The 23,711-nt window shown below is 39.1% G+C and overlaps 1 protein-coding gene across 2 annotated transcripts; it reads right to left on the bottom strand.

Annotated features, from left to right (window-relative positions):
* Positions 1-1,184: 1,184 nt before the first annotated feature.
* Positions 1,185-23,697, bottom strand: LOC135200433 (serine/arginine-rich splicing factor 1B-like). Of its 2 annotated transcripts, XR_010311284.1 has the most exons (5): positions 23,410-23,697; positions 16,757-16,926; positions 15,246-15,418; positions 2,766-3,193; positions 1,185-1,970 (listed from the first exon to the last, which is right to left on the bottom strand). XR_010311284.1 is itself a non-coding variant. In XM_064229068.1 (4 exons), exons 1-4 carry the CDS (start codon positions 23,580-23,582, stop codon positions 2,990-2,992), a joined length of 720 nt encoding a protein of 239 aa, XP_064085138.1. In that variant the 5' UTR covers positions 23,583-23,697; the 3' UTR covers positions 1,185-2,989. The 2 variants fall into 2 exon arrangements, 1 of the variants encoding a protein (XP_064085138.1); XM_064229068.1 differs by having other exon boundaries at positions 1,185-3,193.
* Positions 23,698-23,711: the final 14 nt, after the last annotated feature.

Below are 23,711 nucleotides of genomic sequence, written 5' to 3'. Positions count from 1 at the left end.
ATAGTTAATTCAAATAAATTAGGGAACACAACCAACCGACTTTATTTTACCTGACAATGTACAGCTTTTTGAATCCTTATAAATTGGATGGGCTATAAATGAAGTAAAAAAAGAGGAACTTGGCCTAGACAATAGTAGCCTTTGAGTAACCACAATACAATTCTCGTTTTCTTCACGTTGTACCGACTGGCATGAGTAATCATCGTTTTACCCCATTATTCAACAAAGCCTGTCATTTACATCTCTTAAAAGTCTTGGTGCTTTATCACATTTCTGTAATGACTCTACAAACAAATACGATCTGCTAGCCACATTTCCCCGCCCCAGAATCTGACATGACACTACAATCAGTTTTTTGCAGGGCCTTGCCCCATGCATGTGGAAAATTTTTAACTGTGGGTTTAGTCTCTCTCGAATGTAGGACGGACTGATGGATGGAATAACTACTGGACAAACCAAGCACTTGACTATAACCATGCATTCACCTTTTTGCCTGACGTACCTGTGCACTTTGCTTATGAAGTTCCATCATTACTGTCTAAAGAAATTCATCAATCTATTGGATGAAATATTATCATTATTGTTATGTTTAAGTTTTCTCAAACACAACTATGTGGAATCGGATGGAACTTCTATACATTCATTTAAAATATAGAACTTAATTCATACCAAGTTATTTCACAGGTTGTGCTTGAAGGAATGCCAGTCAATACCAAATTCCACTAAATTCTGCTTGGGCTTAAGGGAAAAGCCTCACTACATTAAGGAAATTACTGCAGACCTCAAATAAAGCCAAATCATCACCCAATGACAAAGATTAAGTTGTCTGGGAACAAATTTTAAACATCTTTAATGCGTTTCAAGGCGTAAGGAAATAGTCAAGACCAAAGCAATCTGTTTATATTCAAAACGTGTCGAGTAAAATCTGGAAATGAAAAAGTCTCGGTGAAAGTTATAGTGGGCACAACTTATGTTGGAGCCTGAATACCCAAAATAGTATTTAAAGAACAGAATATTCTTTCTCTTTTCTAAAAGCATAGCCTCCTTTTAGACATTTTCTTTCTTTCTAGATGCTCAACTTAATGGGAATACCATAAACAATTGATTTGGCAAAGGTGATACACGAATTACGGGACTGACAATTTACAAATGGTTCATTGTTCTATGATAAAAGAAAAGCCATGTCAACATATCCTTTATTGATGAATCCCTTGTAAAATATCTCCTGGTATTGCTGCTGGAAAAGAAAAGAACATGTTATAGACATTTCTTATATGGTCAAATCGAATCACAAACTACTGCAATCGAGTCTCTCGCTTTCGTTACCTCTTTTTATATATTTTCTTTCCCCCTTACGAGTGTAAATACGCATATACTGTACTCTCTAGAATATCTGAACCCCATCAGGCCTTTCCCTGATATATAAACTCTCAAAGCTGGCATTTGAAACAAAGAGATGCACCCTCATGGTGAAAATGTCTGAACTAAGGCATAGATTTCACTTGGATGAAATGATCTAAATTTTGAAAAACAGGACTAAATGGGACTTTTTTTTTTCACTCTCTCATTCTTTTTTTTTTTTTTCTAAATAGTATTCAAGCTTGGGCAATTGAGGGGAGGGAAGCTAAATCCTTAACTCACAAATCCCAAATCCTTATCCTTAAGTGATCCATGATCCTCGAGTGATTCCTCAGCAAGCGCATCTATCCTGTCTCCATGGAAAGTGAGTGATCCTTAAGAGAGCAATTCATCCATTTTGTGATTCTAGTGTGAGAGATCCTTCCCCTTGCCAGCTGGCTGCAGCATGTTATCCTCCTGATCCTTTTTCTCAAGAGATCCTGTGGGGGTCCACCAGGCTTTTTGTGAAACATCCTCTCTCCTCCTCCACTTCTTAAATCCTATAGCTTTCCAAAATCTACGAAATTTGGCAGGGAGGATGCTCATATTGCAGCAGCCTACTAGCTACGGGACTGTGTAGAAAGAAAAACAAACCATTAGTTTTTGTTACTAACATTTCTTTGTATACAGGTAAAACATCTTTTCTTTTTTTTAATACAAAATAATTTCAAGAAACTCTCATTTGAACAATATATGGTTCACATGTGTTTCCACAATGAATAAGAAAAATATCAGTTAACAAAAAAGGTTCTCAGACTCAGAAGACAGAATGGAATGTGAGAACAAAGGTAGGAAGCTAAAACTAAAAGTAGTCCATGGCACACTTGCCACAATATAATGTATACTTTATATATACTTTTCTAACGTACTACACTTACATAATGTAAAATCTAACTTGCCCTTTGTATTACGGTATAAACATCAAAGAATTGTTTAATACTGAAAAATTTTACCTCAAACATCATACACCTGCAATCAGGTCTTAATAAGTTCCTCAATAAAAAAGCTAAAAAAGTACAAAATAACTTTCCCAAAAATTACACTTCCACAAAAACAAATTCAATGAGCTACCGTGAGCAACACCAACTATGCATTTGAATTTCCTGACTGTCCAGACAAGTATGTGAACTTGTGGCACAAAACATCACAAAAAAAAAAGGGATGATGTATATATATATATATACATACATATATCTTATGTATATAAGGTATGTAAATATATAAATTGAAATAGAACATCCAATAAAAAGTCTGTTAACACACAATATTGATGACCTTACGAAAGAAAAGGATTAATTTTTTAACTGTGAGGACAGCCAGTGGACCAAAGGGCAAGTGGGACATGCGTGACTGGTAACAGTGCAGACCTGACGCCATCCAGTCCAGTGCCCAGGGCTGAAAAGGTCCAGGGATATCGTCAGGTCAGCTTGAAGGGCACCATAGGTCAGTGGAGCACACTGCTCCTTACATGGATGTGCTCTAACTTGACAAACCAACTTAGCATTGGTGCTGTTTTCACATCACCATATTAGCATTATTGGGAGCAGACTTTTCTGAAGCCAAGTCAGGCAATGATGAAACAGCTTCGGATCTAGTAGCGATTTCTTGATCTTGACCGGGAGCGTGAAGGCGACCCAGAGTAAGAGCGGCGAACAGGAGAGTAAGTTGGAGACCCGCGGTAACCTCTGGGTGAGCGGGAACGCGATCTTGAACGTCCCCGGCCCCCGCCACCCCCACCAGATGCTGGGCTTGAGCCGCCATAGTCCTCTTTCACTCTGATGTAAGAATTCTCACCCTGAAACATTCACAGTGATTCTTCTAAAATGGGAGTTCCAGGAACAACACACTGTACTAGATTTTTTAACATCTAATTATGTAAATAATTTTAGAACAAAATCCGGGTTCTACTTAGGACCTAGCCATTTTCACTATTTAAAAGTCTTATTTTCTGATTAGAGGTCATAAAGGAAAATACATATATAAATACAAAATAAAATTACTGATACAGTGGTACCTCGACATACGAAAGGCTCATCTTACAAAAAACTCAAGATACGAAAGCGAATAAGATTTATTTGGCTCTAAGTACGAAAATAGTTCAAGTTACGAAAAATTGTTGCTGTAAAGTCCCGAGATTCGCCCGGACCACCAAGAACAATTTTAAAACTCGCGCCCCGCCAACTGAGTAAACTCGCCACCATCCTCCCACTCTCCCATTGGTTCCTGATGCTAGTCACCCCATAAGATCCTGCTATCCTATTGGTCAGCATCTACCCCTTGTGCTCTATGTACATTCTATTGGTAAAAGGATGCTGTAAATTGAAAAACTTATTCATGCAATACATTTAATAAAAAAATTAGGTAAATATAGAATAAGGAATAGAAATGAATGATTATTATATTGTTTGGTAGTTTCAGTAGTTGAAGAGAGAATGAAAATTTATGGCTTACTGTGTACTAGGAAGAGTGATTGCTTGGCAATCGTTCGGTACTCGTAAGTGCAAGATGTAATCAGAAGTTTGGAAGCTTTTTTTTTTTTTTTTTTTTTTTTTTTTTTTTTTTTTTTTTTTGATTGTTTATTATCGTTAATGGTTACTTAATAATTATTTGAAATGAGTACATGCAATACATTTAATAAAAAAAATTGTGAATTAGATATCATAAAATACATAAATCAAACTGCTATCATCGAAGCCAACAAATACGTATTTCCTAGAATTCTTCTTCTGTTTTAATATTACGTTACGTATATGTTTCATTATAGCTGTCAGTAACTCGGTATCTCCATTAGGTAAAGACAGAATAAAGAATAGAAATGAATGGTTACTATACTGTTTGGTAGTTTCATTAGTTGAAGAGAGATAATGAAAATTTATGGCTTACTGTGTCCTAGGAAAAGTGACTGCTTGGCGATCGTTCGGTACTCGTAAGAGCTGAATGTAAACAAACGATTGGAAGTTTTTGTTTGTTTGTTTGAGTATTATAGTTAATGATTAATTAATAATTATTTGAAATTAGTACATACTGATTATTTATACATTTTATTGCCATATTCTAAGCTTTTAGCTTCTTAGGTTTAGATGTCAGAATCATAGACTAGGCTACAGTAGCAACTGCTAACATAGGCTAGGCTTATTACTAAGGGACATAATATGCTAAAGTCCTAATATATGCAGTAAAAATGGGGTTGAACATTACATGCAGTTGAATATTACTCAAGTATGTACAGTATTTTGCCTTTTTGGAGTCACATTTCTTCCATCGGATCGGCGTCGCAACCCTAGAACATGTGTTGTAGGCCTGGAAATATAATTTACTGGGGTGTTTTTGTAGGGCTTAGCACGGATTAGGCATTTTACATGTAAAATGCGATTTAAGATACGAAAAATTCATGATACGAAGGCCGCCTTGGAACAGATTAATTTCGTATCTCGAGGTACCACTGTAATGTACAGTAAGTTCCAGAAGTGAAGCGACAAATCTCAGAATTGATCGTACTTCTATAGAAACTCATGGGGTTGCCAGTTAGTATATTTTATTCCAATTATTGTCATCCTATTTATCTGATAATACGTATCAGTGATTAACTGAATAAGCGCACGAAGTATTTCCCCAGTGAATGATTAATGTTAGTTCAGTAATTGTTTATTAATAGGAAAAAAAAAACAATTTCCCCAAAGAAACATCTGCGGCTTCCAAAGTGTGATATGAAGTGTTCGCCATAGAGCGGCAGCAGGAACCATGTGCATAAGCTTTGGCCTAATATTTGTAAATTAACTTTCTACTTTTATAGCGTTATATCGAAAGTTATTATGATTTCTTTTGATAAAGCACAGAGAAGTTTAGCATCTGATTAAATGAAATATAAATAAGACAAGTTGGTATAAAAAAAGAAAAAAAAAAAACGAAATCCAAGTTATGTGCGCGTTCAGCGTTGGTTACATGGTTAGGCCTATTTCAAGAATCAAGGAAATATATTTTCCAGCTTGTTAGTTAATAATTTCATGGAATTACTCGATTGTGCAAATTTTTGCATGCGGAATTGCGTTCAGGGTCGCATCAGACAAGTATTTTGTAGGTTTCCACCCTTTTTTTCTCTCTTTCTTTCAGTGCATAAGTGAGACTATTCTTGTCCACACGATCCGGAGTGTGAATATGCTTGGCGAGTATTATTTTAATTCGAGTATCCCCTGTTTAATGCTTCTCTCTCTCTCTCTCGTCTCTTCCTCTCTCTCTCTTCTCTCTCTCTCCTCTCTCTCATGGAAGTTTTTATCTATCAGGAATAACCAGAGGTCTGTTTTAAGAATCGAGCACTAGGCCTATTGGTCATGCGCATGCTCATATATATAGATATATATATATATATATATATATATATATATTTTATATATTTTTTTATTTTAATTTATTTCTGATATATAATATATATATATATATATATATTTTATTCCCCAAAAACTCATTATTTCTTGTTTATTTTGGCAATTTAAGACTTTGGGGGAACATTAAATTTCTTTGTTGCAAATTTTAATTTTACTTTAACTTTTGGGGAACTGGATCGAACTGATTCCTGGTTGTCAGTGGTGATATGAATTTGGGTGATATCACTCCCTTATGATACGCCCACTTACCCAAATTCAGTCTTAAATTTCACGGTTGGGATATGATTCGAAGATTTGAAGTAATAGGTTGAAGTGAAAAAGGTGGAGTTAGTATTGTGGGTAGAGGTTAAGGTAGAGGGGGGAAGGGGTGGTTGGGGTCTGTCGTCTCCCTACTTAACCAGATGGTGATTTTACGGGTGTTCTGGTTGTTTGCGACCGACTTTCTTATTTTTTATATAGCGAGTCTGTTTCCCAGGTGCAAGGATAGGTCCTGGTGTCGGTCCTGAAGGTTCTATCTTTGCCTAAATAACAGACAGTGGGCCCTGCATTGTAAACCTTGCAATGCCTGGAACTAGGCCTAGTCACCTGAAGGTAGCAACAGAGGTTAGAGCCTTTCTCGAAGATGGTGTTTTATGCTCGGTCCTAGAAGCTAGAGTCAGAACTACCAACCACCCCCAACTTCTCCATTGAATCTAGGTGCATTCATGGTTGATTATGTTTAATGTCGCGGAGATTTTCCCTTCACATTCTATTGATACTTGCATGATTTTATGCATCTTCGCTAAAATAATTGATAATACACTATAATATTAAATATTTGTTTCCACATTGCTCGAAATATACATTGGTAATGTTGGTAATCCTGTGTTGAACGAAAATTTCAAATTGTTTCGTTTCTATAGTTTGAAGTAATTGCTATACTTTAAAATAATTACTATTACCGTAATTTTTTCTTATGATGTTATAAAATGTCATAGATTTGATATTTTGATGCATAATATGTTAGCTTTATTTTGCTTGATAGAGCTTTCACTGTAGAAAAAAATATATATTTTTCAGCTACTAGTTGTAGTTGCCAGTTAGTGAATTTCGAACTAAATTCTCTGAAATTTGTCGCTTCAGTTTTGGAACTTACTGTACTAAAAAGCCTACTAAATTAAACAAAACATAACACAGACTATGAATGTAAATGGTCAAACTCAATCCTACGCTGAACCAATCAGCTCCACTAAATCAGTGAGTTATGACTTAAAACTGCTAAATTTTCCAAGACATGTTCCCACTGCCACATTTTCAATTCATAATATTCCTATATGATGAACACCATGTGTGCAGTTTACCAACAATTAACTACACGCAACTCTGCACCCAACTTATCTCTAAGTACATTCTTCACACATTGGGAAAATTTTTTTAAATTTCACCCTGAAATGTACCTTACTATAGTAGATTCACTAAGAGTAGATTGTTGTGCCTATGAGGTGTTTGTTTGGCGGCCTCTGATTGGCTGGTATCGGGAGGTAAGACGTTCGCTCAGTGTCTCATTATTTTCGTCTGTAGCTCAGAAAATTAGGGGATTTTGATGAGGAAAAGGCTAATTGGAGGGGTTGCTGTGGTAGTGTTTAACACTCGCCCCAGGTTTATACCAACACCTTTTTTTTATAGGTGAGCGAGTCAGAGAGTTCTGACATGTCCAATTTAGCAGTTCTCTGGTATTATAGCAATATTTTACTAGAAGTAACGCTAAACGGACTTATTTCACTAGGCGACACGGCTTCCTTGCCCAGAAATAGATTTTTCCTACGTCAAAATCCCTTTATATTTCTTCAATCATCTCACACTTTGCTCAAGATAGGAAAGTTTTGGTCTTACCATAGAATTCAGTATTAATTGTACAACTGAGTCATCTTTTCCTGAAATCAATAAGATAAAACGCAAAGGAATTACAACGAGTAAGAGTGAAGAGAGAAGCATTAAATTCTTTATAACTGTTTTTACTCATCATCGGGTTTTGCATCATTAACGCGATCAAGATAAAATTCACCCTGAATACACTGGCGTTTTCAGATTTTGGAAGCATGTCATATGTGATGAGAAAATTAAGAATATCTTATTATGTTGAGAATGAGATCTGCAAGGCATCGTTGCGTTTCTTGTCTCAGCAAGATTTGAGTTGCCTATTAGCGATATTAGAGCGTGCAGTTTTGACTATTTACCATGTTATATCATTACATTTTCTGTAAACAAATACACAGAATTTCCATGACAGCTGTCAAACAATTTCCATCCAATATCATATAGTATGTCTAGACATATTTGATAAGGAAAAAAATAAAAATAATCAGATGGAAGCATCTGGTATCGTTAGCTAAGAAGATCTAGGCGGAATTCAGTCCAGCAAAGAGATATCAGAGACTTATTTGAGTGATATGAAATGATCATCTCAGTGAAGTAATAAACAATGAAGTATTAAGAGACGATAATCTCAGTGAAGTAATAAACAAAAAAGATTTAAGAGACTGACTTCCTTTCAGGCCGAGTCAAGTATGGATGCAATATGATAAGACATTCTTCATTTTCTCTTCACATATCAAGACATCTAAAACCTGATTTTATTGTATGAAAACAAGTTTCATTTCATATTTATTGCATGAATTATGCAAAACCCAATAAATAAAAACAGGTATAAAGAATAAAGTTTCTCACTTCATTTTAGCTCATAATACCGTTGTGTTTTATCTCATTGATTTCAGAAGAAGATTATTTAGTTGTATAATGAATACTGAATCCTTTGGTGTGACCAAAACTTTCCTATCGTTTGGAAAACGTGAGATAAATGAAGAAATAGAAACGAATAGCTAGTTTTCCAAGTTACAAAACAAAAATGATATTGTTATTATACAATAAAGTTTTATACATACTTACCTGGCAGATATATACTTAGCTATTTGACTCCGTCGTCCGACAGAAATTCGAATTTCGCGCACACGCTACCTGTAGGTCAGGTGATCTACTTACCTGCCGCTGGGTGGCAGGACTAGGAACCATCCCCATGTTCTATCATATTTTTTCTATACCGCCTGTCTCCTGAGGGGAGGTAGGGTGGGTATAATTTTGTATATATCTGCCAGGTAAGTATGTATAAAACTTTATTGTATAATAACAATATCATTTTTATACATTTAACTTACCTGTCAGATATATACTTAGCTGATTCACACCATTGGAGGTGGGAAAGAGACAGCTAAATATAGAATCAAACAGGAATCACAACTATCGTTGTAGGTAATAAATAAATAAAACCTTGTTCCTACCTGTTTAGACTGAAGACTTCATGAATAGAATCCAGGAGTCTAGACAGTCTCAAGAGCCTCAGTGAGATATTGATCTATGGCTAAGAGTTCTTGTGGTTCTGCCAAAGGGGTCTTACCCGCTTACTTGGTAGATCCTGGAAGGACTACGTCAATGGGTGCTTATCCACTTACTTGACAAGACCTTATACAAGGAGCACAACATCGATCCCGATCACCTCAACCTATCCATGTTAGTTCTAAGATTGCAAGAAGTTATCCCCTAACCTCTTGCAAACGACCACAAACTCGAAACACAAACATTCGTACAGTAAAGTACAAAAATAAAAATAAAATTTAAAAAAAAATGTTTGTACAATCTAGTCAGTAAGACGTCTCTTGATTCCCCCACTGATCCAAGCTCGGACGTCCGTGCGCCAGCAAGCATACTAATCAGCAGAAAAAACCAACAACTCGTCTCACAAGGTAGATCTATGTACTATCAAAATTTTGAACAAATACAAATTTTTCTAAGGATCGTTATGTGCTCCCAGCCCCAGCACTGTATCGGCTGATACAAAAGGACCCAGAGAGAAACACTTTTCATATGTTACTTTAACGTCCTTGAGATAGTGCGATGCGAACACTGAATTACACCTCCAAAAGGTCGCATCCACAATGTCTTTTTAAAGACACATGTTCTTCTGAAATGCTAATGAAGTGGCTACCGCTCTAACCTCATGAGCCTTCACTCGGAGAGTCCTGAAAGAGTCTTCAGTGCAGTCATTATGAGCATCCGTAATAATGCTCCTCACAAAGAATGCTAATGCATTTTTTGACATGGGTCTACTAGGATCCCTAACTGCGCACCATAGGCTTTGTTTACATTCGTTTAGTTCATTCTTCTTCTTTAAATAGAACTTCAAAGCTAACCGGACATAAAGATCTTTCTAATTCCTCTCCTACTAGATTTGAAAGTCCTTTAACTTCAAAACTCTTTGGCCAGGGTTTAGAGGGGTTCTCGTTCTTGGCCAGAAACAGAGTCTGGAAAGAACAAATTGCCGCATCACTCTTAAATCCTACTCGAGAATCTAGAGCGTGTATTTCACTAATTCTCTTCGCAGGTTCTGCTAACGACAACAAGAAATACATATTCTCGTTAGATCTCTAAAGACGCGTGAGGAGGAGGTGTCAATCTACTAGATGATAGAAATTCTCAAAAACTACATCTAGGTTCCAGTTCGGAGGTGCGAGAGAGAAAAGTTTTTTGAGGTTTCAAAAGATCTAATAAGATCGTGGAGGTCTTTATCTTCTGCAATTCTCAAACCTCTGTTTCGAAATACGGCCGAAAGCATACTTCGATAACCTTTAATGGTAGAAACTGATAATTTTGATTCTTCCCTAAGGAAAATCAAGAAATCAGCTATGTTGGTCACAGAGGTATCGGAAGAGGACAGTTTATTCTTCTTACACCATCTTCTAAATACATCCCATTTTGATTGGTAGACCTGAATAGTTGAAGATCTCCGGGCTCTAGCAATTGCTTTTGAAGCTTTGCTTGAAAAGCCTCTCGCTCTGACAAGTCTTTCGATAGTCGAAAGGCAGTCAGAGTGAGAGCGGGGAGGTTTTGATGGTACCTCTCGAAATGGGGTTGTTTGAGAAGATCTCTCCTGTGTGGAAGAGATCTTGGGAAGTCCACTGTCCATTCCTGTACCTCTGTGAACCAATCTTGAGACGGCCAAAAGGGAGCGATGAGTGTTAGTCTCGTCCCTCTTGATGCCGCAAACTTTCTTAACACCTGTCTCGAAGGCTTTTAGAGCTAGAAGAACGGCATAAAGTTCTTTGGAGTTTATATGCCAGTCTAGCTGATCCTTCCTCCATTGGCCTGATATTTCTTTTGTCCCTAGAGTCGCTCCCCATCCCTTCTCTGAAGCGTCTGAGAACAAGATTAGGTTTGGGTTCCGAACTTCTAGAGACAAGCCCTCGTTCTTTTCTAAGGGAAAAATCCACCACTTCAGATGATTCTTTACTTCCAGAGGAATACTGAAAGTGTCCGAAAGTTGCCCGTTCTTCCAACTCCCAATTCTTCTTAGGAAGAATTGAAGAGGGCGAAGGTGGAGTCTTCCTAGCGAAATGAACTGTTCTAGTGAGGAAAGGGTTCCCAGAAGACTTAACCACTCCCTCACCGAACTCCGTTCTTTCTCTAGGAAGCTCGAGATTTTCTGTAATCCCTGAGCAATCCTTTCCTGGGACGGAAAAGCCCGAAACCCCGAGAAAATCCATCCGAATCCCCAAATAGACTAAGTTCTGACTGGGGATCATCTGCGATTCTTGAGGTTCACGAGTAATCCTAACGTCTTTGCTAGGTCAAAGTAGACTGTAGGTCCTCCAAACACCGTTTCTCCGACTTGGCCCGGATTAGCCAATCGTCGAGATACATTGAGATGTTTATCCCTTCTAAATGAAGCCATTTGGCCACGTTCCGCATCAGATGCGTGAATACCTGAGGGGCGGTCGATAGGCCGAAGCACAAGGCCCTGAATTGGAAGATTTGTCCTTGAACAACAAATCTTAGATATTTTCTTGACGATGGGTGAATCGGAACATGAAAGTAAGCATCCTGAAGGTCCAGGGATACCATCCAATCTCCCTGACGTAGGGAAGACAGAACTGAAGCTGAAGTCTCCATGGAGAACTTTTTTTTCTCCACGTACCTGTTCAGGACGCTTACATCTAGGACGGGTCTCCATCCCCCCGAAGCCTTTGGAACCAAGAAAAGGCGGTTGTAAAACCCCGGGGAGAAAGGATCTTGCACTAGCTCTATTGCATTCTTGTCCCTCATCGACACCACCGTCTGAAGGAGAGTCTCGTTCAGTCCAGGGTCCTTGTAACTCGTCGACAAATCCTTTGGAGATGTTGCCAAAGGAGGTCTGTCTACGAAGGGAATGATGTACCCCTTCTGTAGGACAGACAGAGTCCAGGGATCTGCTTCTCTTACGGACCAGGCATCCAGAAAGTATTGAAGTCTGGCCCCTACCTGTGCTTGGAGGACATGGCTGCTATTTGCTCTTTTTAAAAGAGCGGAAGGAAGACCTCCCTCGCTTGTCGAAGGGTCTTCTCTCCGAAGTTGATCGAGTTGAAGGGGCTCCACGAAAGGGCACCACTGGAGTCCGAGCCACCTTCTTCTGAGTCGTAACTGCAGGTCTACTTTTCTTTGTAGATTGTACAAGAAGGTCCTGCGTAGCCTTTTCCGACAAGGATCTCGCAACATCCTTCACTAAAGATGAAGGAAACAGATGTTCTGACAGAGGTGCGAATAATAGAGCGGACCTCTGAGAAGGAGAAACTCCTTTCGTCAGAAAGGAACTGTAAAGAGATCTTTTCTTTAACATTCCAGATCCAAAAAGAGCCGCCAACTCACCAGAACCATCTTGCACAGCCTTATCCATGCAAGATAGGACACTGTGCAAAGTTTCTGGATCTAGAAAATCTGGCTCACTCGTCTTCTTAGCCAGCACCCCAAGAGACCAATCCAAGAAGTTGAACACCTCTAAGACGTGAAAAATTCCCTTAAGGTGCTGATCTAATTCAGACATACTCCAGGACGCCTTTGCTGAATTGAGAGACTGTCTTCTCACAGACTCTACAAGACTCGAGAAATCTGAATCTGCCGACGAAGGGAGCATCAATCCCATCGCCTCTTCTGTCTTATACCAAATGCCTCTTTTCCCCGTCAGTTTGGAGGGAGGAGAGCAATAAACCGTTCTCAAAGTTTCCTTTTTAGATAAAAGCCACGAATCTAAAGACTGGAGGGCTTTCTTCATTGAGATCGCCGGTTTCATCTTTAAGAAAGCCGAGGATTTCGGGGTTTTTGTGCTCGAAAACAGAGATCTCGGCGAAGGAGGAGCTGCAGGACTAAGAGAATCCGCAAACTCCTCTAGAAGTAACGAGGCTAAAACTTTATAATTGGAAAGTCCCTCGTTAGTTGAAACTTCTTCCTCAGAAATCTCTTAAGTTCCAGGTTAGAAGGAGATCGCTCTTTCCTGAACGATTCTCTATCAGGAGAAGCCGCTCCCGTGGGAGGCGTCCTGCTTCTGGCTGGCGTCAACCGCTTTGGAGCGTCCTCGCGCTTGCCTGACGACTCTCTCCTGAGAGGCGTCACGCTTCTTGTTGACGTCTCGCGCCTCAAAGCGTCCTGGCGCTTGCCTTGCGCCTCGCTCCTGGGAGGCGTCATGCTTCTGGCTGGCGTCAACCGCTTTGGAGCGTCCTGACGCTTGCCTGGTGACTCTCTCCTGAGAGGCGTCCTGCTTCTTGTTGACGTCTCGCGCCTCGTAGCGTCCTGGCGCTTGCCTGGCGCCTCGCTCCTGGGAGGCGTCCTGCTTCTGGTTGGCGTGACGCGCCTATCTTGACGCTCGCGCCTGGCTGACGTTTCACGTCTAGCAAACTCGACGCTCTTGTCTGGCGTCTCGTGCCTGCGTTTGACAGGAGAACGGATCCTGCTCGGCCTATGCAAGGCTGATGAATCCGATTCCAAATCAGAGGAAGACAAAATACTATGGCGAGTCTGAACCCTCGATAGCCTAGACTTCTTAATAGGCAGGAAATCATCTTTCCTTCTGGGAGGGTCTTTATACAGAACTCCCACAAGAGAAGTGATGGAATCCTGCATAGTGCGAAGGATTCTTTTAGTCTCTTCATTATTGTCTACCCTCGGTTGTTTAATTACTGAATGGTCCTCCTCTTGAAAATGCTCAGGACTAGAAGTAATCCTGGGTTCATCCAAACGTCTTTTAAGGGGGCGAGAAAGATCCGCCGATCTCCAACCTCTTTTAGGTGAGGAATTCTCCGAGGAGGAGAAACACTCACGCAGAACGCTTTTTCTGTAGCGTTCTCTGGCATTCTGTGGCGATACAGAAAATGCCGAAGGGACGTCTGACTGTTGGGGATCCTCCACAACCTCCTTACGGCTTTCGACATTCCTTCTCCTCTGGGCTTGGGAGCTTGAAAGAGGTCTAGGCCTGGGAGCGTTGTGAAGACAATCAGACGCCCCTCCACTGCACTGGGGACACTTATATCACTATCCACAGCACTATAATCAAACACTGCTTACCTTCATAGGCCGCCATTTTGGTTTCCATTTTCCGAAGGGCGGCTTTAAGATTCGCAATCTCAGATGCCGAATCTGTGTTCTAATAAAGGAGCAGGTACATTAGATGGGGCAGTAAAAGGAGAAGAGGGTATAATATTACTGATAACCCCGCTAGAACTAGATAAAGGTTTGGAAGAAGACCTCCTCACCCTGTTTCTTTCGAACTTCTTCACGTATGAGGTTAGAGATTTCCATTCTTCCGCACTCAAATCCTTGCATTCATTACAAGTATTACCAAAAGAACATTCATACATCCTGCATTTCTTGCAAATAGTATGAGGATCAATCGATGCCTTCGGCATCCTAACTTTACAACCCACATTCACACACATTCTCACCACATTTCCAGAATCAGACATCATGTTGAACAATCCAAATCAAATTCCAAAAACGGTCCACAATCGCGTATGCCAGTACAATCAATGCAAATACGTCCCCGAGAAGTCCAAACGAAGATCAATTGCGATGCAAAATACGAATCCAGCCGGAGATACCCACAACGATGTTGCCAGTATGGCCGACAGAAAAAATATGATAGAACATGGGGATGGTTCCTAGTCCTGCCACCCAGCGGCAGGTAAGTAGATCACCTGACCTACAGGTAGCGTGTGCGCGAAATTCGAATTTCTGTCGGACGACGGAGTCAAATAGCTAAGTATATATCTGACAGGTAAGTTAAATGTATAAAAATATGACACACTGAGCAAGCACCCTACCTCCCGATACCAGACAATCAGAGGCCGCCAAACAAACGTCTCATAGGCACAAGACTCTACCTTAAGTGAATCAATTATAGTCTGTCTGTTGTGATATGATACAGTAGAAAAATTAAGACTAGTTTGGAATTTTCAGTTTTGTCAGACAATAATATGCAAAACTACAAGTATACCTGGAATTTGGCTGAAAACGCTTACATCTTTGATCAACAAGAAATAAAAGGCAATACCAAACTTTACAAAATGGAAGGGGATGTAAAATTTCATGTAATTTGCAATTTCTCATTGGGAAAATATATAAAAACCATACCTCATGTGAGCGAAACTTTGAATCGTCCAATTTTTTCACGGCATACTTCATATCTTCGTAGCGGAGGAACTCAACAACTCCTGTACCATCTTTATAGACATCAGCATAACATACATCACCTGCTTCTCGCATGTGATCCTTCAAATCTTGCCAGCTGCCAGTTGGAGGCAAACCTAAAATATATCAGCAAGTAAGAAGAAGCACAACATCCTAATATTTCAAAGGATCACCAAAGTTAGGATTTAACAAAAAATAGTTTACCAATGATAAAACCACAACTTACCTACTTGGCCACAGTTCATAACCTATGTGTGTAGATTTCACCTGTGTAATTGCCTGGGGTACTAGTATAGTACATTTTAAAAAACTGCATACACCTTTACATCTAACCAAAATCCCAATATGCTTTAAAAATGTGTTGAGAAAAAGGTTATTTTCTTAAAGAATCTACCATACACCCTACTTCATTTCTGATGTGGGCATTATCTTCAATTGCTACACAGGTAAGCCAACTATCTATTCTCTGAAAACCTAAAGACTATATACAAACAGCAACCTATCAATCACACATCCAAACAATGACAAGTACTAGAAGGGGTTAGCAAAATTGGCCCACAAACGAGGAACAATGCAACATACGGAGCAAGCTGTGGGCCAAAAGACCTTTAGATAACGTCCCTTCAACACTTTGCTACATGACTTTCCTTTCATTTTCCATCTGTTCCATGTGCAGTCAAAGATTTATTTTCATTTACAAGCACTGTTATGTGATAGAATAGGACAATGTTTGCAAATCGTAACAGAGTGGGGTCAATAAAAATATCTACACAAGAGTAAACCCCCCTAATTTTCAGGATACGAAAATTTTAACAAGAGACATCCATAGGACAGTATTCTGAACAACAGAAATAAAGAAAAACTGGTAAAATATCAAGGGATGGTAACTAAGAGATCAAATATGTTACAAATAATTGTTTTTGAAGATAGTAGTATACAGGCCATTCAGTATAACTGAAAATATGCAAAATGATGAGAAAAAGTGGCAAGTCTAGCTAGTTAACACCAGCCAAGTAAAGGCAGAAATATTTGTTCGTTTCTCCATTTTCAGTTGCTCTAATAACCTTGCAAGCAACGATGCCAGAGAAACCTAAACATTGTAAATTAAGATTTCAAGAAGTGATCAATGTGAAGGAAGATTATGTTCAGCACCATCCAAGAGTGTAGGATTATACAGATGTGAGAAGAACAAGCTAAACTTCTACATACAGGTGTTTATGCATCGAATAGGACTGACTACGAGGGAACAGATACTACTTGCCCGTACTGAAACGTTGAAATTGAACCTGAAAACCTAAATAGATGAAAACCTCCCCCCCCCCCCCCCCCCGGGGGGTAATCAAATAAAACTTCTCCCAGTCCATGCCTTATCTCTGTAGACATGCAGTAATTAACTAAAAATACAAAATTTTGATGAAGCTTAAAAAAAAGGGGATATATCAGATAGCACTCACCAGTTACTAATACTCTGTACTGTGACCTTCTTGCAGGGGGTCCACGTCCTCTTCCTCGGCCAGAGCTTCCCCTTGACGCTCCAGGTAAGCTGTTACGAGGGAACTCCACTCGCAGTCTGTAACCGTCATAGTCGTATCCATCTCTTGAATGAACTGCATCTTCTGCATCTCTGCAAATAAATAGAAAAAGTTTTAAAACATTTACTGGAGTCTTTCATTACAAAGTACAAATTACATGAAAATTAGCCTTATTCTGTGCAAGCTTGTCCCAGCCACACCAAACTGAAAACCCAGAAAGGAGGGGAATAGAATAGAATACTATAGAATTTAGGTGTAACCGGAGGAAAACCTCGCAGCTACACTATGACAGAATTTAGAGGTGGAAAATCAGATGGAAGAAAAAGAAAATAAAAGGAGGTGCAGTAAAAGGAATGAAGGAGGTTGCAGCTCGGGGCTGAAGGGACCGGGCAAAGACACTTTAAGAAAAGACTACAGTGCACCATGCGAGGTGCACCGACTGTGCTAACGCCCTACGGGGATAAAGGAGGAGGACCTCAGTATACAAAAGCAGAATATATTCCACCATCCCGTTCATCCTTTTTGCACAGTAGTGCTATTCTGAGCAATTATCTACCATCATGATGAATGGGTTTCTGGAAATGTCAATCCTTCAAAACCAGTCTACACAACAGAAAGATAGATAAGTTTAGGTTTCATTATTGCGGGTCATATTAGAAGAAATGTAGTACAAAACTGGAAACAGTAATTACAATGACAAAGATTGAAGTGAACATCATAGGAGCAGAAATGAACAGCGAGTTGGGAAAAGTAGAAATGTTTTAAAAAGGAGGACCACTGGGGCCATGGATTTGGTACAAGGAATGAAGATACAAAGGATGCACTGAAAATGGCACAGTTCAGAGTTAGTCTGCATGAACATCAGGTTATAGCAGGCAGACTGTCATTCAGTAACATACAAGTGTGGTGGTATACAGACTTATAATATTGGACCGTAAAGAACAGTGTAAGCAATATGAGAAATTTTTAATCAATTTGTATTTTTCATAACTAACAAACCTAGAGTCTTAACATTAGGATAAATAAATCAGTGCCAGCTGATTCAAGAGAGGAGGGAGGTGGTCTCAAGTTAATTTCAAAAATACAATTCTTGTATTTTAATACCTTACTCAGGATATCAGAACAAGAAGGGATTAACAACTCTGAAGAGAATGGAAACCATGACAGCCATCACGTAAATGACAGCTCAACAAGTTGCAGAAGACTGCTGGGCCTTAACCCAGTCTGACAACCAATATATCTCTTGAGAAAGGGCCACAGATAGGGCCTGAAAGTACTAGTGTTTTGAGTAAAATACTATGTAAATACTTGCAAGTAAACAAGGTATACCAAGTAATTTTGTGGGTTTCTTTTTCCATCAATAATAATAATAAAAATAAGAACAACAACCATATGTAAAGCAGTTGTCCAGTGAGAGTGTTTCTGAGGCCATCTTAAGTGAAAAGGCATGACAACTGCAAGTTCATCTCTTGAAAACTATCTCTGATATAAATGAGTGCTGATAAAAGAAGTATAAAATGGTTTGAGAAATCTAAGACAAGTGGCATATATGCACAAAGTGATAAAGCATGAGAAGGCTGCCAGTTATGACAGTGTTTTGCCAAGAATTATGTTAATAAGTACTTCATAGAATAGTTCATAATAGAATAGAAAATGGAATTTAGGCCAAAGGCCAAGCAGTGGAACCTATGACATCATTCAGTGATGACAGGGAAATTGACAGTAAAAAGGTTTGATAGGTGTAACAGAAGGTAAACCTTGCAGTTGCACTATGAATGAAATTCAAAAATTGTTTAGTGAGGGTGGAAAATCAGATGGAAGAATGAGATTAGGAACAAAGGTACAGTAAAAGGAATGAGAAGGGTTGTACTATGGGCTGAAGGGATGCTGTTAAGAATTGTAAGTAATGCCTACAGAGCACTACATAAGGTGCCCTGATGGATACTAACCCCCCCCCCAAACGGAAGTTTTGTTCCAAACAAAGTGTTCAATTGTGATGAGACTAGTATGTTCCAAAAATAGAGATACCAAACAGGACCTAGAATACTTGAGATAAGTTGTAGTAATTGCCATGACACAAACCAATGAAGGACAGGGGGTGGATTCCCACTTCAACAGTGGGATTTTATCCAAATAATGACAAAAATGTTAACTATTTGTGATGAATTTCACCTACGGGTAACACCTGAATGAGAATGGTGGGTTAGTGCAGCTAATGAAGCATCCATTAAGCCAAGCAATATTCAATGCTCTTTATAAATGGAGAAGAAAAAAAAAAAAGTTGTCAAATATGATTACCTGTTGTGATCCTTCCTGGTCATTACTGCCACCAGAAGGTGGAGCCACAGCAGGGTGTAAGGTCCTTATAGCAAGACTTGTAGGAGAATAGAACATTGAATTTAGGCGAAAGGCCAAGCACTGGGACCTATGAGGTCATTCAGCACTGAAAAAGAAAGTGATAGTAAAAAGGTCTGAAAGGTGTAACATGTGAAAAACCTTGCAGTTGCACTATAAAGCAATTGATGGGAGAGGGTGGGTGGTACGATAGAAAAAATGAAGATATGAATGGAGGTACAGTAAAATGAATGGAAAGGGGATGCAGCAAGGGGGACGCCACAAGGAATCTGAAGTAATGCCTACCTACAGTGCACAGCATGAGGTGCACTGACAGTATACAACCCCCCTATGGGGAAGACTTGTAGGAGGATCCTTCCAAGTACTAAGGACTCCTGTGCCAAAGTTGAAACCTACACCCAACAGTCCACAACTTGAGAAAACTACCACCTTTATATATGTAGGTACATTTCTTTACACCAATGTATAGCTTTATGCTTTCCCAGAATCAAGACTAGGATTTCCTATCAACCAGATGATAGAAAATCATTCCTGCAGCACAGATATGACCAGGAGTTTTAAATTCTATTACAAACTTCATCTTGCAAATACTGCAAGAAAACAAAAAGTTACACCTTCACCTAGCAGTACGTACTGACAATTCAATAAGCGATTACTGGGAAATGATGCACGACTGGGCAAAGCAGAAGAGCTTGCCTCAGAACTAGTGTTGGTGTTTCACAAGAAGCCAATGAGAGAAGGAAACTTACTAATAAAGTATACTCATGACAGAGTATACTTTACAAAAAATCCCATTATATGAAGTAAAATTGCGAAAGCTTCTTAACACACAAGTGCTTCCTAATCACGGAACTTCTACGATGTTATCACTGGCATGCTGCATCTCTATCAGCCACTAAAAGGCAATATAAATAAAATAACATTTAAATTTGTTTTTATAAGCCCGTAACAGTTGCAAACTCACGAGCAGGCGAGGACCCTCTCCACCTAACGTGATACCTTGATCAAAATTATGTCCGAATATTTAAGTGTATTTGCAACACAAGCTCAGATTATTTTAAATGCACCATCGCCAAATATCCAATACAACCCACGCTACGGTCGCCCAGTGCCATATAATGAACCCAAGAATTGCAGTTTTCTGTAACTTTGATCTTGGGAAAACTGAACTCTACAATCATATAGTACTATGCTACTATCATTACTTACTTGTACACATATTTAAGATATTTACAACATTTTTTTTATGTTCATCCCCAAGAGGCTGGTGTTATACAATGGGCCCGCAAATTTTTCTGTAATATTAATCAGTATTCTATGCAAAATTCTTTGGATCGGTAATAGCAATAACAGAGATGGTTGGTTCATGTTTTATAATCTTATTTTGTTTATGATGTGACATTTCCAGTGACCAGTGTTTTTTTTCCATACATTTTTGTAAAACTTGACATAATTGTACATGTGAAAATTGTACACGGACAAATTTTTACCTCATTTACATGATATCGTATTTTAAACTCCAGAATATAGTAATGTTTTAAAAGGCCTAATTGTTGGTCACTGTGTGAATTTACAGAAAGTTTTGAGTGGATCCATTTAAATATTGCCAGGGCCTACTTATATCAGTTGCCAAACCTATGAGCGACTTGCCAGTACAATAACCATCCTAGTAACCTAATGTAGGCCAAAGCCCAGGTTCCAATACATTATGATAAAAATAGAAAAATTTCATATAAAATTTAGGCCAAAGGCACTGGGACTTAGGTGGCCATTCAGCAATAAAAGGAAAATTGAGAGTAAAAAGGTTTGAAAAGTTTCTTTGGCACACTAAGAGGGAAACAAGAGCAAAAAGGTTTGAAAAGTTTATCAGGCTGAAAACCTCACACTTGCTCTATGAGTCAATTGTTGCGAGGGGGTTGAAGAAATTACGATGGATGAAAGTAAATGTGAACGGAGGCACTATACAAAGAATGACAAGGGATGCAGCTAGGGGATGTAGGGATGCTGCAAAGAACTAAAATGCCTACAATGGATGGATGTATGAGTTTTAGGGCAAAAGCCCAGGCACTCAGGCCACAGAAGCCATTCAGCGCCTACAGTGCACTGCATGAGGTGTACTAATAACACTACCCTCTACAAGGTTACTTTCCTTTAGTTTATGAGCAGTTCTGTTAAAAATGTCTAAAATTATTAGTTAAGCTTCTTTCAAGATAAAAGGCATTTCACGAAGATGAAGTTCATTAATTTTCAACAAATAAAGATTCTCAAATCTTTAGTGACAACGACAATGCAGATAACAGTGTCAAAGTGCAATGACAGATGAAAAGATGCAGATGGAAGCTAGGAATTTTTAAGGTCATGCATATGTGCCAAAAACCCTAGTTTTGGGATGAAAATTAGCTTTTTGCAAAGACATGTAGAGGCAGCAAACATTCCTAATAAAGATTCACATCCCAGCGTGTGTTATCATCTTCGAGTAATGACATTACAGAAAAATTAGTCTATGAAATTAATAAAGATATGGCTGAAGTCCTTAGATAGAGGGGGAAATTGGACCGCTATTTTAGGGTGAAAGGGCATCCTAAGATAAAATGCGAAGATGGTAAAGAAAGAAGAAAACTCTATACATTGTGTAAATAATACAGAGCTGAATTTTAAAATACAAGGAGCTACATATTCATTTAATTTTTCCATCTTTATCAATAATGGGTACAAAGATCAGCGTGTGTATAAAAGGGTTAAAATACATAAAGGCCTACTACATACACATCCATTCAACCTCTAAATAATTATTTTTTACCATCTTTTTTTTCCATGGGTTTGCCCAATAGATAAGGAATCAATTTGGCACGAGATCATTTTGAATTCGGAATTATATTGCAGTACCCAAGCAGCCCAAAAATAAAAATTTTTTATTTAGTTTTCCCTAATACATAATATCTTTATATACTAAAAATTTTTCCAATTAGGCCTTGGCTATTAAATATTTTTACATGTTATAATAACCTACAATGAAAGTCGATCCCAATTATGTATAAAATTAGATGTGAAAAAAAAGCGAGAAAACAACTGTTCCATAAATGAAGTTACAAAAGCACAGTACTGAGCAGTACGGCCATCATCCTTAAACAGCTTAGCCCTATCCTTAGCACCTTGTGGGTTAAAATATTGGAGGCTGGATTAAGGATAGACCAGCTCAGATCCCAACAAACACAAGAGGCCTAGTTTTCTGCAAATATCTACAAACTACTAAACCTTAGGGTTCAAACGCCACACAAATACAGTCATACTGGATATAAATAACGACAAAATAAGAGGTCATGGCCTTTTATAAGGTAATTCTAGGGAATAACTCCGCAAGGACTGTCCCTGTGAATACAACAGCCAATAGGGATTGGGGCGTCAAATGTACTTCACATGTTTAGTATTAGCCCTTTGGAGTTATTTACAGTTGACCCACAAAGCATAACAGTAAATTCTTAATAAGTATCCCAAATACTATGGGAAACTGTAATTTCCGAAGAAGTACTCAACACGGAGTTATTACCTAGATCTACCTCTTTAAATATACTAGCCAGGAGATATTGGAGCATTCTCCCTCTCTCTCTCACTAGGATACCTAACTGAGGTTTTCTCTCTCTCTCTCTCTCTTCCTCAGCCTCTTTCCCTCATCCCCTTCACACGTCACTTCGAGTCTTCACACTCGACGATAGGAAAATGGAAAAACAAAACCTGATGCTAGGGTCCTTTAAAATTGGTAGATGTGTACGACATATTCAAGCAGGTTCTGTTTCTCTCTCTCTCACTCACTCACACACACACTCTCTCTCTCTCGAATACCATAACAAAATGAAGTCTGGGTCTTGATAAACATATTTGAGCGCGATCACCGTTTAAATTTCTCTCACTCACTCAATCTTTCCCTCTCTCTCTCTCTCTCCCATCTCGGGGGTCTAGTAAATAATATGCATACTAGGTACTATAGACTAGCCTTCTTCTATCTACGAGATATTTCCCTTTATCTCTCTCACACACACTCTTTCCTCTCTCCCTCTCCGTCTATGTCGCGACTAAGGCGAATACCTAACAAAACATGAGGTCAGGGTCTTCTCTTATTTAGTTAATATTTGAGCGCTCTCTCTCTCCCTCAACCTCACAGCACTTTCCCTCTCTCTCTCTCCCTCTCACTCACACTCTCTCTCTCCCTCCCTCCCTCCCACCTGGGGTCTTCAAACTCGACGAAGGCGAAGGGCGGCCCCCGCCGATTCTTGAGATCGATGAAGACGATCTTGCCGAACTTGTAGAAGAGGTCTTCTATGTCCTTCGTCCTGATGTCGGGTGGGAGGTTCCCCACGTATATCCGGCACTCATTATTGCCGCGTCCGTAAGACATTGTCGCCGTCAGGGTGATTAAAAAAATGGAAGCAGAGCGTCGCAGAGAATTATGTTGACACAATGGCGTCTATGCAACCTACTGGCGGTGGCACGACGACGACGATGTTTGGGTTAGGACGGCGTTGTT

Source organism: Macrobrachium nipponense, chromosome 26, assembly GCF_015104395.2.
Source record: "Macrobrachium nipponense isolate FS-2020 chromosome 26, ASM1510439v2, whole genome shotgun sequence".
Lineage (NCBI taxonomy): Eukaryota > Metazoa > Arthropoda > Malacostraca > Decapoda > Palaemonidae > Macrobrachium > Macrobrachium nipponense.
The sequence above is the reverse complement of the archived record's forward strand: the minus strand, read 5'-3'. Positions and strand labels throughout refer to the sequence as shown.

Bases quoted from the DNA above. Each gene is read 5' to 3' on its own strand.
- LOC135200433 (XM_064229068.1), bottom strand. From the start codon at position 23,582: ATGTCTTACGGACGCGGCAATAATGAGTGCCGGATATACGTGGGGAAC. The intron at 15,419-16,756 runs GTGAGTGCTATC...GATATATTTTAG, and splicing joins GTACAGAGTATTAGTAACTG to GTTTGCCTCCAACTGGCAGC. The intron at 3,194-15,245 runs GTATGGTTTTTA...TGAATGTTTCAG, and splicing joins CAAAGTTTCGCTCACATGAG to GGTGAGAATTCTTACATCAG.